This window comes from Cokeromyces recurvatus (genome assembly GCF_025118155.1).
Source record: "Cokeromyces recurvatus strain NRRL 2243 chromosome Unknown BX663scaffold_29, whole genome shotgun sequence".
Taxonomy (NCBI): domain Eukaryota; kingdom Fungi; phylum Mucoromycota; class Mucoromycetes; order Mucorales; family Mucoraceae; genus Cokeromyces; species Cokeromyces recurvatus.
In genome coordinates this window covers 21,843-37,298 of record NW_026251415.1, presented here as the reverse complement: position 1 = coordinate 37,298, position 15,456 = coordinate 21,843, and the positions used below count along the sequence as shown (strand labels likewise).

The 15,456-nt window shown below is 29.0% G+C and overlaps 5 protein-coding genes across 5 annotated transcripts; 3 read left to right on the top strand and 2 right to left on the bottom strand.

Annotated features, from left to right (window-relative positions):
- Positions 1-443: 443 nt before the first annotated feature.
- BX663DRAFT_520471 (uncharacterized protein) lies at positions 444-2,596 on the bottom strand. The gene is made up of 8 exons (XM_051529121.1): positions 2,522-2,596; positions 2,169-2,463; positions 1,965-2,104; positions 1,778-1,885; positions 1,629-1,701; positions 1,467-1,574; positions 1,225-1,416; positions 444-1,166 (listed from the first exon to the last, which is right to left on the bottom strand). Exons 1-8 carry the CDS (start codon positions 2,527-2,529, stop codon positions 855-857), a joined length of 1,236 nt encoding a protein of 411 aa, XP_051379550.1. The 5' UTR covers positions 2,530-2,596; the 3' UTR covers positions 444-854.
- Positions 2,597-2,758: 162 nt separating this feature from the next.
- On the top strand, positions 2,759-3,881 carry BX663DRAFT_520466 (uncharacterized protein). The gene has a single exon (XM_051529120.1). It carries the CDS (start codon positions 3,100-3,102, stop codon positions 3,463-3,465), a length of 366 nt encoding a protein of 121 aa, XP_051379549.1. The 5' UTR covers positions 2,759-3,099; the 3' UTR covers positions 3,466-3,881.
- Positions 3,882-4,982: 1,101 nt separating this feature from the next.
- On the bottom strand, positions 4,983-5,294 carry BX663DRAFT_440949 (uncharacterized protein; the record flags this gene model as incomplete). The annotated part of the gene is made up of 1 exon (XM_051523426.1): positions 4,983-5,294. A coding segment is annotated over one exon (312 nt), but the record flags the coding sequence as incomplete, so codon positions are not given.
- A 2,048-nt stretch (positions 5,295-7,342) lies between these two features.
- On the top strand, positions 7,343-8,524 carry BX663DRAFT_520463 (uncharacterized protein). Its single transcript, XM_051529119.1, has 2 exons — positions 7,343-8,355; positions 8,414-8,524. The coding sequence occupies exon 1, from the start codon at positions 7,383-7,385 to the stop codon at positions 8,271-8,273; it is 891 nt and encodes a 296-aa protein (XP_051379547.1). The 5' UTR covers positions 7,343-7,382; the 3' UTR covers positions 8,274-8,355; positions 8,414-8,524.
- A 3,058-nt stretch (positions 8,525-11,582) lies between these two features.
- On the top strand, positions 11,583-13,905 carry BX663DRAFT_478122 (uncharacterized protein; the record flags this gene model as incomplete). The annotated part of the gene is made up of 6 exons (XM_051524295.1): positions 11,583-11,808; positions 11,874-12,110; positions 12,236-12,447; positions 12,518-12,701; positions 12,804-12,863; positions 12,929-13,905. The coding sequence occupies exons 1-6, from the start codon at positions 11,619-11,621 to the stop codon at positions 13,903-13,905; spliced, it is 1,860 nt and encodes a 619-aa protein (XP_051379546.1). The 5' UTR covers positions 11,583-11,618.
- Positions 13,906-15,456: the final 1,551 nt, after the last annotated feature.

Genomic DNA, 15,456 nt, shown 5'->3' with positions numbered 1-15,456 from the left:
AAGGAATACTATATATAATGTTTTTTTTGCATTTAAAAATCAAATTTTTGCCCATTTTTTTGTGATCATCACTGTGGCTATGCAAAGCTTATTGTGATACAGGTATTTAAAGGCTTTGATATAAATATCACGATGCTCAGAAAGCAATATTTCTTTCTTTTTTCAATAAATATGTATCTATATAATAGGATGAGTTTTAACTAAAAATAATCATTGTTGAATGGTTATTATCTTACATAATCAGTCTCTTACAGGTTATGCACTTGACTTATACAATTACAAACGAATTCAGCCAAGGAAAGAGAGAGAGAGAGGGAGAGTCTTTTCTCATGTAAACAATCTATTTAGATATATTAATACTATGCCTTTCTTAATTTAGCAAAGTCATTCAATGAAGTCGATAAATAATAGTTTTACGAAACTTTTTTTTTCCAGTTAGAAAAGCGTATAATACTCTCTATTCTCTCCCATTCTTTTTGATTAATCTGTGAATGATGTTAATTGTTTTTTTTTTTTATTATTATTATTAAGGAACTCGATAAAGTTTGAAATATTTAACAAAGACAGCAAACGGTAATGACGGTTTGAAATATAGGGCAACAGTATTCAATTAGTTAATGAAACAAAACAAATAATAATACTATATGTCATATATTATGATAGAGGCATATCATTGTGCACGGGGAGGTTTCATAACGTTCATACAAAAATATAGGATATATGATGACTATAAATATCCATATATTCTGATTTAATCTATATATGTATATATGTATATTTTTATTTATTTATTTATACATGTACTTATATTCTACTTTAGTAATGATAAGGAGAAAGTGATAACGCAGTATTGCTCATATTGAAGTGCATGTAAAGAGTACCTTTTCTATTAAGGTTAAATCAGGAATATTATTTTCTAATTCACCTATTGATTTAAGGAAGATAGACCTTTGAAGATAAAAGTGATCCCAAATAGACAAAGGAAGTTTAACATAAGGGATTGATGGAAGCTGTCTATATTGAGTATAACAGGCTAACATTTTAAACAATCGTTGAAAGGAAATAGATTTTGCACAGGGACTTGCTTCAAATACGGCATCATCTAATAAACACTGGAAGATTTCAAACCAAGTAGCTTGGCCAACTTGAAGGATGTATTTCTGGAACTTTAATTTAAAGTTATATTCATTTTCTTTAATTGCATGATTATAAATATGTTCTTACTTGTTCATTGTAAGCTGTAGAAGCATATAATAATAATTGAAGAAGACAGTAAACAATTTTTACAACATATCTTGTGTGAGCAACTTTAAGTGATTGAAGGCATTCTCTAAATGTGGTTTCAAATTCTTCTTGGCTTATAAATGTGAATGACTCTATACAAAGTTCATGAAATCGAACTCTAATATTTTCAGCCTAACAAAGTTAATTGATTAGTTTATTAATATTTATTTTACTATACATACATTTAAAGCCCATAACTTATTTTCGATTGATTTTATACGAGTATCAAAAAGCTTAATGGCGGATGTGCTATTCATTTTAGTTAGGAAATGTACCCAACTATTTGAAAACTAAACACTATCAAATTAGATATGCTTAAAGGAAAAAAAAAAGAGCTACGTTACCCTAAAGTTCTCTTGATATTCAAACTGAAGTGGCTTCATCTCAGTCTCGAATAATATATTAAACAAAGTAAATCTTTGAAAATTTAGCGAAAAAAAAAAAAAAAAAAAAAAAAAAAAAAAACTTTAACAAGTTAACTTTCTATGCTTACCTAGCACTAATATTATGCGTTAATGTTGGATCTAAAATGGGTATTTTGTCAGGATAAATGCTTGGATTATACATGTAATCATTAATGATATCATCATAATATTGTAAGCTAAAACGCATACAAAATAAATAAATAAATGAATGAATATTTGTTAAACTTTTACAAGCTTTTTTTCTTTTTCTATTACATTTGTCTTGTTTTTCTTATCGGCAATTCGTTAAGTTTTTTCTCCCAAGATGATACATTGGAAGGGGCACATTGCTCTAATAACGAATATAACACTTGATATATTTCAATATTATTCAATTGCTGTCCAATATTATATATCTAAGAAAAGAATATCGTATCTTACACATATAATAGTTTCAACTTTTTTTTTCTTTTTGCAAACCTTTAAGCAGTACGAAAATATCATGGAATATGCTTCTTTAACAATTTTTAAATCATTTTCTTTATCAACCAAATATTGAACAAAATAAATATTTAGACAATTTAAATTTATGAGATTTCTATCTGGAGATGCTAATGTAACTAGATGTTCTAGGTATACTAATCCAAATTCGTGGAATACACTCGTCTGGCTGGTTACATGTTGGCTAATGTTCTTTAATGTCACCTCATCATCTTTAAATGGGCTTTGGATCAATCGTTTTAGGAATAAATCTTTATCTTCAAAAAGCTCATTTCTTATATATTTTATTGTTAAAAATTTTGCATAATTTCATAAACAAAAAATATACTTACATGTTCATTTGATAGATGAGTGCTAATGTTTTTTTTTTCTATGTGGAGACAAAAGCATAAAATGGAAAAAAAAAAAAATCAAAGGGTACCTTATTTCTTATTACTAACAGTCATGTCAATTTATTTATTTAAATATCAGAGAAGTCAAAATTTGTATGTTGAAAAAAAAAAAAAAAAAAAAAAAAAAAAAAAATACAGCCAGAAGAACCTTTTTGTTTATTATCTTAAATTCATGTTATTTAATCTTACAAAAACGGCTAAATTAGCTGGTATTGCTATTCGTACAGCTCATAATTAAGCTGGGGAATATCCACAGATGCTCTATTTGATTGATCTTGTATTCTTTAGGATATTATTAACAGTTATAATACATATTATGATCTGATATTTGTTGATTAGGTAATAGGATTAAAAAAAAAAGAAGACAGAATAAATCTGTAAAGACTTTGTATGTCTCAGAAAATCCAAAGACAATTTTTACAGGACAATTTAAATGTACATAGAACTGATCCCCCACAAACAACTCTACACTCCTTTCTCTTTGTAGACTTACTACTATATCTATAGATCCCAAACTTATGGTTACCGATATCATTTATCGAACGCAGCCGATGCATACATACTACGTTGGCTATCGGGTGGTAAAACTAGCAACTGTCCCTTTCATCTCTATTTCTATTTTAGCCAACATCATGCTATTCAATGTTTGCTCATATATTCTCGATTATATCATCAACATTACTCTTTCCTTTTTCCTCAACATACTACCTTACTGCAAACCAAAAAATTCACAACAAGTCTCTGACTGGTCTCATCATTGGCCTATTATCTGCATCATTTTTCAAGAAATGGATTGTCTGATGCTTAATAAGTTTACTCCTGCATCTAATGAGCCAGGACAAGAACTGCTGAACTGGTTAACAATCTTTCCTTTTGTCCCTTAGAAAGATTTTTTTAGTTGCTTGGGAGGTGGGCAGTTCAGAAAAGCTTGATTATTAAATTTGATAATAAGTTTCACTGCCCAAAATGTTCTTAAAAAAAAATTCCCCAGTTCTTCCATATTAGAAACTTCCATGTGGTATACGAAGTTATGATAAACTAATATTGTTCGTAGTTAATGTTTTTTTTTAGACTACTTTTATTAACAATAAATATTAACTTGCTATTCTATGATTCTGTGCTGATAAAAGTTAGCACAGAGATGTCCTATTGTAAAGCTATTTCTGTGTTAGAACAAAATTAATAACAGAAACAATACATGGATTGGGCGATTCATGTATCACCGCCAGCTCCTCGTGATGCCTTCACGTTCGTCTTTTTAACGTGACGAATAAGGCTGCGGCTGATTGGCTGATTTTTTTCTAAAAAAAAAAGAGAAAGAAAAGGGGGAAATTAAAAATGGATATCTTTTTATATCTTTTTTCTCATAATAGAATGTTACACGAGTGACTATTACTTGTATCTTTAATCTTATAAATGAATAAACATATACAGTGTGGCTGGTAAAATTTGTCCGGTTTGAAAAAATAAATGGCGGTAGCTGGAAAATGATTAGCCGTTTGTTAGCAAATGATTGTCGTTTTGGGCTAACTCAAATTGGCGTTACTATGTATTTATCCACACTCGCTTTGCTGTACTTCGGGCTTTGATTGGACAATAGTTTTTTACGCCATACCAATCGTGATGCTCTTTTAATATAAATTGCGTTTGCTTAATCCTTTGAACTTGGAGTCTTTCCAGATTTGACACTAACTCTTCAGTTAAATTAATCAGTGGCTATTGGATTAAATTTGTTATATAATAAGTCCATTTATCCCTACTTGGTCTACAAGTTGACATGCATATTTTAATTAAATAACTGTGAAATATTCCAAGTATTAAGCATATATAGTAGACTATGTTATTTTAATGAAAAACCAGCAATAGATATGCCCTAATTATCTAACTACTGTTATCTGGCCTAATTGGTGAGCTATTGATTTGCATTTGTAAATCTGTGGCAATTTGATTATGGTATTTATTTTGAAGTTGTTACACAAATTTGTTACTTTTTCGTGCCCCTCCAACTTCCTAGCCTTTTTCTTCATATTATCAATGTGTGATACTTGTAGGTTATCAATGGCTTGATATGATTTTTGGGTTAGTTGCTAACAAAAGATATTAGTAGGCTCTTCGACGATAATATCACCCGCTCTTTGTTCTTTGCCTCCTATCAGCTTTCCTTTTTTTTCTTTTTTAGGTTTTAGCCATCTTTGATGTTTGGGTTTTTGGGCCTCTCTGCTTTTTAGGTGGTCATTTTTTTTTTCATAACAACATGGATAACACTAGTACGAGTCTTTTAAATCTCTACTTGAACAGGTGTTCCTACAGCCAACCTAGCCCAATTGTTTCTCATGTTGATGTCAAATCCAGCCTCATCAATAAAGACGCAGTTCTTAATGTTATCCAGATCTCAGTCTTTCTACTTCATGAACCACTCGTATCTTGTTTGCAAATTATTTTCAGAGTTTCTTGCGTTAGGGTCGAAGGTTGGCTTCTGGATTGTAATGAGCATGTTGTTTCTCAAATGGTGGTTCATTTGAGACCTCGAGATCTTGAAGTTCTCAAATTGCGATGTCAGGGGGTTGGTAATGTCATCAGCACAAAGCTGCAAGTCTTTTTCCACTATATGCTGAATGTGCTGCTCATGCTTAGAAGTAAATGAATTAGGTCGATCTGAATTCCTTTGCGACTTTTTGTAAATAACTTCTCCGGTTTCCTTGTAGTATTTCCATCAACATGTAGCAATATCTAATTTTGATGAGAATGTAAACGAAGCAGTAGGATTTGAAAAAAAAAAATAAATAGGACCTTTTTTAAACTTGAAGATTTAATAAATACTTGAAGCGTTTATTTAATGGTGAAAAATTAAAAACGAGAAATCAAAGAATTGCGATTTTTGGAAAATATTGACGATAATTACAAGACTAACTCCCCCCTTACAATTTGAGTATTGTGATATCTCTATTAAGATATCAAAACCTGAACTTTCCTTTGTCTTTTCTCCTCTCTCCAATGCTACTGGTTCACTTTTGACTGAGCGGTTATCTCAGCCTACCTCTTTATGAAACCACTTCTTCCATTTAAATAGCCCGTTCCTTATATGTATATATATATGTGTGTATGTATGTGTGTTTGTATTTTTCTCTTAATTTTAGCCTTTACTTTTTAACCTTTTGTCTAGAAAGAATTTTTTAGTTTCTGTTAACTTTTTATTTTTGAACTGATGAGCAAAACAGCTTTTAAAGCTACGTATTCATTGGTTGTAAATACATATATATATTTGTATATATAGTTTCAACAATAAATTAGTTTAGTTTCAGAGATTCTAGATAAGTGATCGACAAGCTTAGCCAATAATATAGTATTTTACCTATTTATGTACCATAACAGGTATGAAACCTTATAATTTATCCAAATATAGAATTATATATTACTTTGTTTTTTCTCAAGTAAAATAGAACATATTTGCCTTCGTTTGAAAATAAATAAAATATTATTTACTATGTAAGTAGAAATAATTTATTGTATAGTAAGTAAGCAAACAAGTAGTGAACTAGAATAAAACTTGAGCGGCTATTATTACCTTTACAGTAAACAAAATACCTGTCTCAAATGATTAATATAAATTTCTAAATTATAGACAACTCTGGGGAAATCATATTTTATAAAATAAGATGAATATCATATATCAATGATAAATATAAAGCAGCTGACTGTGTTATGTCGAATGGACTTTTTATACAATATCTTTATCACTTGTTTGTATTTATTCAGTTTATAATAATAACGGACTTATGATATTTATCAATTATTCTTGGTTTAATAGTAATTTGTAAATCAGCATGTAATAACCCCGTTCTATGATGTCAAACTTTTTTTTTTTCTTACCACGTTGTTTTTATACTAAAATGACTTTAGCTGTTAAATGAGTGACTGTAAAGATGGTAATACATATTTTTTCTTTTCCCTAGATAGTCTCTCTTGATTATATAGCATGCATATATAAATATAATATTTAGAAATTGGCAGCTTTGATTCAGGTTATTATAACTTAAATTATAGTATAAACTATTCACTTATAGCACCAGAATAAGAATGAGTACTGTTATTATTTGGAGATTTTCCTAGGAAGGATATCAATGGGTTTGTACTCAATAATTTATCTTTATTGGAAAGAAAGGAAAAAAAAGAGAGAGAGAGAGAGAAAAGTAAATTAAGAAGGAACGGCTTCATTAATACTATGAATTACATATCTGTAAATAAGAATTTTAATATATATAAGAAGATAAATATTTAAACTTCAGGAATGCAATAGTTGAGTATTTTATGTATATAAAATGGTCTCCAAATACATACTAAAGCATGTCATAATAAGAGTTGGATAATAGATTGTAACAGTATTAGTAACGGTTAAAATTTTTAGGAATGATGTACGAAATAAATAAAGCCTAAAAATCAACTCAAAACAAGACAAGCATGACTAAAGACTTGAAATGACTTTCCAGTTTGTCTTTTTGAAAGTCTTTTTATTTTTATTTTTTTTTCCTTTAAATATAACGTATTGCATTAGCTAATAATTTTGATAATTTTTATTTTCTTTTCTGTGGATTTATTATTTTGTGCTATTTATCAACTGAATTCGAATTTGATAAAAAGAAATCGTTGAGAAGAAGTTTCCTCGATTTCCATTTTTTTTTTTACTAAACATGGTAAAATAAGACAAAAAAATAAATTATTATTATTTTTTTTTTTTTTTTTTACTCCTTTTCTTCTTTCTACTTTTTTTTTATATATATAGAAATATCTTTTTATAGTAAAAATGGCACAAAATATAGAATTTTATTTACATCCACCTTCACCGCGTTTAGAAGAAGATAGTCAAAGTAGCTGTACTTTACCACCTGTCAGTACATTATTGCAACCAAATGATGACGATGATGATATTCCTATATCACCTATAGCCGATCTTCCTTCTATAATTATCCCTTCTCCATCTCTTTCATATTTAGAACCAGTTGAGCCTAATACTGACACATCTTCTTCTCCTTCTTTATCACCATTTATGAACTCTTTATCACTCGATTCTCCGCCTCAATTATCATCTCCTCAAATATCACCTTATTGTAATCTTTTATTACCACCTCCCGTAAATACTAGAAGATATAGATCACTTTCTAATGCTTCAGCAAATTCTCCTACTGATTTTACTATAAACCGAAGATTGTCTGATCCACCTGTATATTGTCAAGATGAAAAAACAACATCTATTTCTACTAATACTACCGTGAAACGAAAGCGTGGTCGACCATCGAATGCTTCACGTCAAACAATACAAAATGAGAATTGGACATTTGTGACGCCCACTGTATGGGATGTAAAGCATAAAGACACAATCATTGATAGTCCAGGAACACCTACATCACTAACAAGTGAAGTAGGAGATCATCATGATGATTTTATGGTATTACATTGGCCTATTAATGATAATAAAGATGGGCAACAACAACAGCAGCAGCAACAACAACAAAATATATTTACAAATACAACTATGGATACAACATTAAGTATACCAAAAAAGAAAAGAGGCAGAAAACCAAAAATGCAGTTAGAAGGTAACTTCTGCTTCGTTTGGAGAGATTTAACTGCTCCTCGTAGTTCAAACAAGAAAAAACTATCTTCTACAACAACAACAAATCAAAAAGACATGTAATAATAACAATAATTGTATTATATAACCATCACATATTCCCCCCCTCTCTCTTTCCTTTGGTTTACGTTATATATAAATACATGTATGTACATATATATATATATATATATTGCTTATATAATTAATATTCTGTTGCACAGATTATAATGGCTTTTCTTTCTCTTTTTCTTACTCTCTTTTTGTCACAATTTTAAGGGACAAATAATATTAATAGGGCGATCTTTTTTTTAATGTATTACGCATGAGCATATTATGTAATAAAGTAATATTGACTTAATCCTAAAATAAGCAACAAAAGGAATGAGACATATAATAATATTCATGAATGTAGGTTAAGCGGTTTTTTTTTTTCTTTCCTTATCAAAGAATTAGCTTCATTATTATAGTAAATACATATTTTTTTTTTCATGTTTAAAATATTTTAATCTCCACGATTATATCGTTTATATCTTTCAATTTTGAAAGTTATGAAAGGAAGAATATGTTGTCATGGTTATAAAACAACAAAAAAAAGGGGTTGTTGTTGTTGTTGTTAAACGACTGATTTGAAAAGCTTCCTTTTTAATCTTTTTACTATAGCTACTACTTTCATATATGTCGCTTGAAATTGAATATGTACAATTCAATATTCGAGTCTGTAGTTATGTCAATATTTTACTGTTATTTTTTCAATCAATTCAAACATCTTTTTATTTCATGCACCGATCATGCCTTTTTTTTTTTTTTTTTTTTTTTTTTTTTTTTTTTTTTTTTTTTTTTTTTTTTTTTTTTTATTTCTGAAATTGCTCTTGGGTTCCTCAATGTTAATTCTAAAATCCCTTGTTCTTGAATAGCGTCTAAAATAGGAATGAAATAACTTCTATCCATACAAATAATGACTTTTACAAATATCCTTTTTCTATTGATGATGTGTCTATAAATATACATTATCTATTATCACTATTCCATATCAAAGACAGAGCTTGCCTTTTGTTAACTCAAAATGAGGATACGATAGTATAGTTGAATGATTATGGTTAACTGTCAAAAAATAAATAAATAAATAGAGAAGTTAGGTTATAATGCAACTCTTGTCTCCAAAAACTCAACGAAATTATAATTATTTAATTCTTTTTTTTTTCTCTTCCCTTTAGAGATTCTGTATGTTTGGTGAGAATCTTTTTATTACCTCACCAAGTTGTTGCGTTCATTATTTACTTTTATCTTTGAACGCATATTTGTTCAGTTCATTACAATAATATCAGCTGCAAGTCTGGCTTTTCTATTATTGTTTAACGATACGAATTTATAATTCCTGTATTTGGCCTTCTTATTTTACTTTCGTTAGAAACTTTGTTTGTCTTCATTTCTCTATAATATTTTTCTCTCTTTCATATTTTGATGAAAAAAAAAAATAAAGATAAAGAAGAAAATGCTAGAAAGATTTATGCACAAATCATTGAAATGTAGGCAATTAACTTGATAATTTCTTTCTCTTATACATATCATATGTAGTTAAAGCATCAAGAAAAAAAGATTGGAAGGTATACAAAAATAATTGAAGGTTCTTAATTTGGGGTTACAACAAGAGAAATGTTATTTTATATTCCCAAAAACTTGTTCCTGAAATTGACTATCATTTGCAAGTCATTGGTTTAATTCAATTTACTCTTTGTTTATTAAACCTCTTGTAGATCAAAAGATCTCTCTCTCTTTTTTTTTTTAAGATCTTGTTATTTAAGTGTGTGTAGCAGTACAATACGGTAAAAGAACTAACTATGTCAATAATAGGTGTTAGTATCCTTAAAAAAAAATAATATAAAAGCATATTTGGAACATCTAACTGATAGTACATATACATCTCAAAATATAACAATGATTAAATGCAATATAGATATGAACTAAGGATTATCATAACTATATTTAATGGACATACGCTGTTGCTTATCACTTATAAGAATGAGCTGAAGGTTGCAATGTATTGAATGTACTAGCTAAGAATCAACATATTTTAATCAATAAATAGCATTTAGCAATAACAAATGTAAGTGTATATTTATATACTTACTGTAATATGTGTTGATCTATGCTAAAATTATATAATATTTTATGTTGCTTTTATTTATTACAATATAGCCATTTTGTACTAAACAACTTTTCGACTTTCCAAAGTGCAATATACATCAATTACTTATACATGCTTTCAATAAACATGCTATTGTGAAAAAAAATATACTGTTAGGAATTATCATTGTAAGTTTAGATTTTCTTCATATTCTCTTATTAAACTAGCAAACAAACAAAACGCGTCTATTTTTCTTTTTCAAGATAAAATAAAAATGAAGAAATATGATAACAATTCAATAATTCATACATTCAAGAATATGCAATAATAAAAATAAAAATAAAAATAAAGAGAACTCGTACCTGCGTCCCCCCAAAAAAAAAATCATTTAGAAAGTTCCATTAGCCATCAATATTTTACTGTTGTTGTTGCTCAAAAGTGGCCATAAAGAGGCTAAGCATCATGCACTCTTGTACTTATATTGTTTTTCTTTATAAATGTACCTTAAAAAAGGGAAGGGAGAAGGTTACTGATAGGTATCTGTTGTATTATTATTATTTTTTTTTCAGAGCTGACATTATTACCATTTGAAGCCCTAATGATATCCATAGAAATACTTTATGATGTAGTCTTTTGTTCTGTTTTTCAGTTTATAGATTTTAACAAATAAACGAAAAAAAATATATACACGTCAAAATTTTGGTTTGGTTATGAAAGTAGAAGGTATTCTCCCCTAACTGAAATTTAGGATTAAAAAAAAAAAAACTAAAAGACACTAAAGCTTCTACCAGTTTTCCCTCCTTCCTTCTTTTTCTTTCTTTCTTTTTTTTTTTTGAGATATTTTTAGACGTTAAAAAAATATTTTACAACACATGAAAAATAAATAATTATGTACTTGTAGGTTGTAATTTTACATTGTAAATCATTTCCACTATATCTTAAAATAAGTTTGTTTTTCTTTTCCTTTACTATTGTTATTTTTTTGGTCTATAATTCTGTTTTTGATAGCTTATAAAAATGATTGAATCGAGGAAAAGTCTTTACAATACAAATGTTTTCGGCATTTGAAATATTATTTGACTGGTTTTTTTTTACTGTGTGCATTTACTGAACAAGGTACTGGCTCATCACCCACGATTATGTATTAAATAAGGCAACAATAAGAGCTTAAAATATACACCATGTAGAGTATCAATACTATAAACCTTATATTTATTGTATTTAAATCTCTTTTTCTTTTCTCCCCTTCTTTTTTCCTTTTTTTTTTTTCATCGAAAAGAAAAAAAAGCTTTTTGTTAAAAATGTTGCATTCAAATGTCATGTCAAATTCAATGAGACGTCTTATTAAACAAAATCGTATTCTTGGTCGACGTTTTTATGGTTATCCTGCTTCAGCAATAAATTTTGGATCAGATCCAAGAAAAGATAAAACAGTTCATTTAACTCCACTTAGAGGTGTTAATATACTGCATGATCCTTTACTTTCTAAAGGTAAATTATATGTATGTATATATGTATATATCATTATTTACATAATAATAACGAAAAAAAAAAAGGTACTGCATTTAGTATTGCTGAAAGAGAACGACTTTCCATTCGTGGACTAGTGCCTCCTCGTTGTCAAGAAATGGAAAGACAATTACTTAGAGTTAAACGTAATTTAGACGCTTTAGAAACTCCTTTAGCAAAATTTGTTTTCTTAATTTCACTTCAAGACCGTAACGAGACATTATTTTATAAGCTTTTAATCAATTATCTGGATGAATTAGCTGGTATTATTTATACCCCCACTGGTAAAGTAAAGACGGTAATTTAATTACTGAATCGAATTTTATCCGTCTTTTCCCGTTACACCCTCACTCAATTATTCTTTTTTTTTTTTTTTTTTTTTTTTGAAAAAAAAAATACATTTATACAGTTGGAGAAGCATGTTTATTATCACATTCAATTTATCGTCGTTCTAGAGGAATGTATTTCTCTACTCAAGATAGAGGATCTATGTCTGCTATGGTATATAATTGGCCTCATGATGAAGTTGATGTTATCGTTGTTACAGATGGCTCTCGTGTTTTAGGTTTAGGTGATTTAGGAGCTAATGGGATGCAAATCCCAATAGGGAAACTAAGTTTGGTAACACACCCATTTAGATTATTTTTATTATTTTATTTATTGTACTTTTTTTTTTCATAATGTTATTTAGTATGTGGCTGCTGGTGGTATTCGTCCTCGTGCTGTACTCCCTGTTGTTTTGGATGTTGGTACAAATAATGAAAATTTATTAAATGATCCACTTTATCTTGGTATGGGTCATCCTAGATTAGATGGTGAAGACTATCATTCTTTTATTGATGAGTGGATAACTGCTATTCAAAGCAGATGGCCTAGTAAGTTATTATTTATGTTTATGTATATTTTGCTATTTCGTGTTTTTTTTTTATTTTATTTTTTTTTTTTTTTTAAAAAAAAATAATAATAATAATCAATAGATGCACTTATTCAGTTTGAAGATTTTAAATATCCACATGCTTATGATTTATTAAACAAATGTACGTATAGTAAAATCACTTGATGATCATTTTACTGTTATTCATTTGCCTGTCTGTCTCTATAGATAAAGATAAATTCACTTGCTTTAATGATGATATTCAATCAACGTCTGCTATCACTTTAGCGGGTATTCTTGCATCATTAAAAGCACGTAATCGACCTATTGATTCACTTCATGAAGAGCGTATTGTATGTGTTGGTGCTGGATCTGCTGGTGTAGGTGTATGTGAAGGTATCATTGATGCCATGGTAGATCAAGGCAAAGTTAAATCTCGTAAAGAAGCTTATTCTCGTATTTGGATGTTGGATCAGTATGGTCTTCTTGGCAATCCCAACTTGAAAAGGACGGATCCTCAATCAGTCGTAGTAGGAGGCAGTGAAAGATTGAGCAAATTAGATGTACGTCAACAATGCTATGTTAAAGCTGATATGTGTGACAGATTAAGTCTTGAGGATGTAGTAGAGAAAGTGAAGCCAACAGTCATCTTGGGTCTCACAGGCGTCCCTGGTGTATTTACAGAAAAGGCCATTCGAACAATGACAGCTTATCAAGAAAAACCCGTTGTTTTCCCTCTAAGTAACCCTGATACACGTGCTGAGTGTAGTGCTGAGGAAGCCTTTAAATGGACTGAGGGTCGTGCTATCTTTGCATCTGGTAGTCCATTCAAGGATGTTATCTTACCTAATGGTCGTATTGGAAAGACAAATCAATGTAACAATTCTTATAGTTTCCCTGGTCTTGGTTTAGGTATTACTGTCTCAAGAGCCACACGGGTGACTCCAACTATGTTTTTGGAAACAGCAAAGACGATTGCCAATATGGCCAGTCCTGAACAATTAAAGCAAGGTATTCTTTTCCCTGGTGTACATCATTTGCGTGATGTAGCTTTGGCTGTTGGTACTCGTGTTTGTGAGATAGCTTACAAAGAAGGGATTGCTACTTCTGTATTAAAAGAAGGTGAACTATTAAGCGATGTTGTTCAAAGCTCCATGTATATTCCAGAATATGTTCCTTTAGTTCATTCTCCTAACAGTTTTTAAGCTGGTTTCATATATATATATATATATATATATGAAGAATCTTTTATTTATGATAGATTTTACTCCATATAATAGAATATTTATCTTTATACTATAAAAGAAAAGAAAAAAAAACAGAATTTAATTAAAAAAAAAAAGCATTATTATTTATAAGTATGCGTGCTTGATTTAGGAACTACAATATTTGAAGTTCAAATACTGAATTATTTGTTATTTTTCTGCCACCTTCAACTACTTACTATTTCGTTTTTATTAAGTTTACTACCAATTCATCCTACTAAGCATCATGACAATTACAGTCAGTGGACTCTACATTGGCCAACTATCCAACTTCTGTTATATGAAGTGGATCACTTCCAACATGAAAAAGAACCGCGGCTATTATGATTGTAGTCGTCTTTACAACTAAGTTGATAGAAATAAACCATCATTTATTTAAATAATAAAAAGGTTATTCAAATAAAACTAATGTATTGTACTTCACATTATAATATTTATTCTACATTTAGTTTTAATAACAGCCACTACATTACATTATCTAATAATAAGATTATGACTGTTATGCAATTATACAATAATTTATATAATTTTGTTATGTAATGATATTTTGAAGGATAGTAGAATATGAATAATAGGTATTATCGTTATAGCTTGAATATTTACTGTGAATTGGTATTAACGCGTTGCTTGCCTCAAAAATAATAATTGGTTATATTTTTGGTAGCAGCGACAGTTCCGGGGGAGGGGAAGATAAAAATATATATTATTGCAATCAGAATTATTCGGGAGACAATATTTACACATAATGCTTTATTATACCAGTATTCATTTATCCGAATTATGCTTCTGTTAATATCACTTACCTTACATAAAAATATGTAAATAGCCCTTATCATTTTTCCATATTATTTTTCTGGATACAATTTTTGTATTATTTTTCTTTTAATAAACTATACAGAGTTTTTACAGATTTGTTTCTTCCGTTTTCTCTTTCCTTATCTTTTACATTTAAAACAAGAGCTGTTCGATTGGATTCAGTTCAGGGGAATATAGAGGAAGATATACATACTGATACCCTCGGGAGTGAATATATGTATAGACTTCAACATTTACGGATGTACCTTTTTTAGACCATTCATTATTTTGAATTATATGCAAACTAAACTCAATTTTATCTGCAAACACGCATTTTTTTTTTTTGACTTTGCTTAGATTGATGGGGAACCAGAAGCGAAATAATTTTTTTTTAACTATGCACCTTGTAAAAATATATTGTTCAGTCTCGTTGATTTATTACAATCTTTTAATATAATTTTATGTTTATTTATTTTCTGATATCTTAATAGAGATATCACCCTGAATGTTATGCTCTTTTTAATTAATCCCTTTATTTATTTTTTAATGGTAAAATTATCCAGTATGCCTTTTAAAGACTTTGTTGGTAATATGATATAACCTTCAGTCATTGGATTTGATTCTTTTGTTTTATTTCAGTAACAACTTCATAGTGCAAAATGCCTATTATCACGATGGGTCTACATCGTTGTTTTT

Coding starts and splice junctions, on each gene's coding strand:
- BX663DRAFT_520471 (XM_051529121.1), bottom strand. Junction 1,702..1,777: donor ACGCATAATATTAGTGCTAG/GTAAGCATAGAA, acceptor AAATTTTCAAAG/ATTTACTTTGTTTAATATAT. Junction 1,417..1,466: donor ATAAGTTATGGGCTTTAAAT/GTATGTATAGTA, acceptor TAACTTTGTTAG/GCTGAAAATATTAGAGTTCG.
- BX663DRAFT_520466 (XM_051529120.1), top strand. CDS start 3,100: ATGGTTACCGATATCATTTATCGAACGCAGCCGATGCATACATACTAC.
- BX663DRAFT_520463 (XM_051529119.1), top strand. CDS start 7,383: ATGGCACAAAATATAGAATTTTATTTACATCCACCTTCACCGCGTTTA.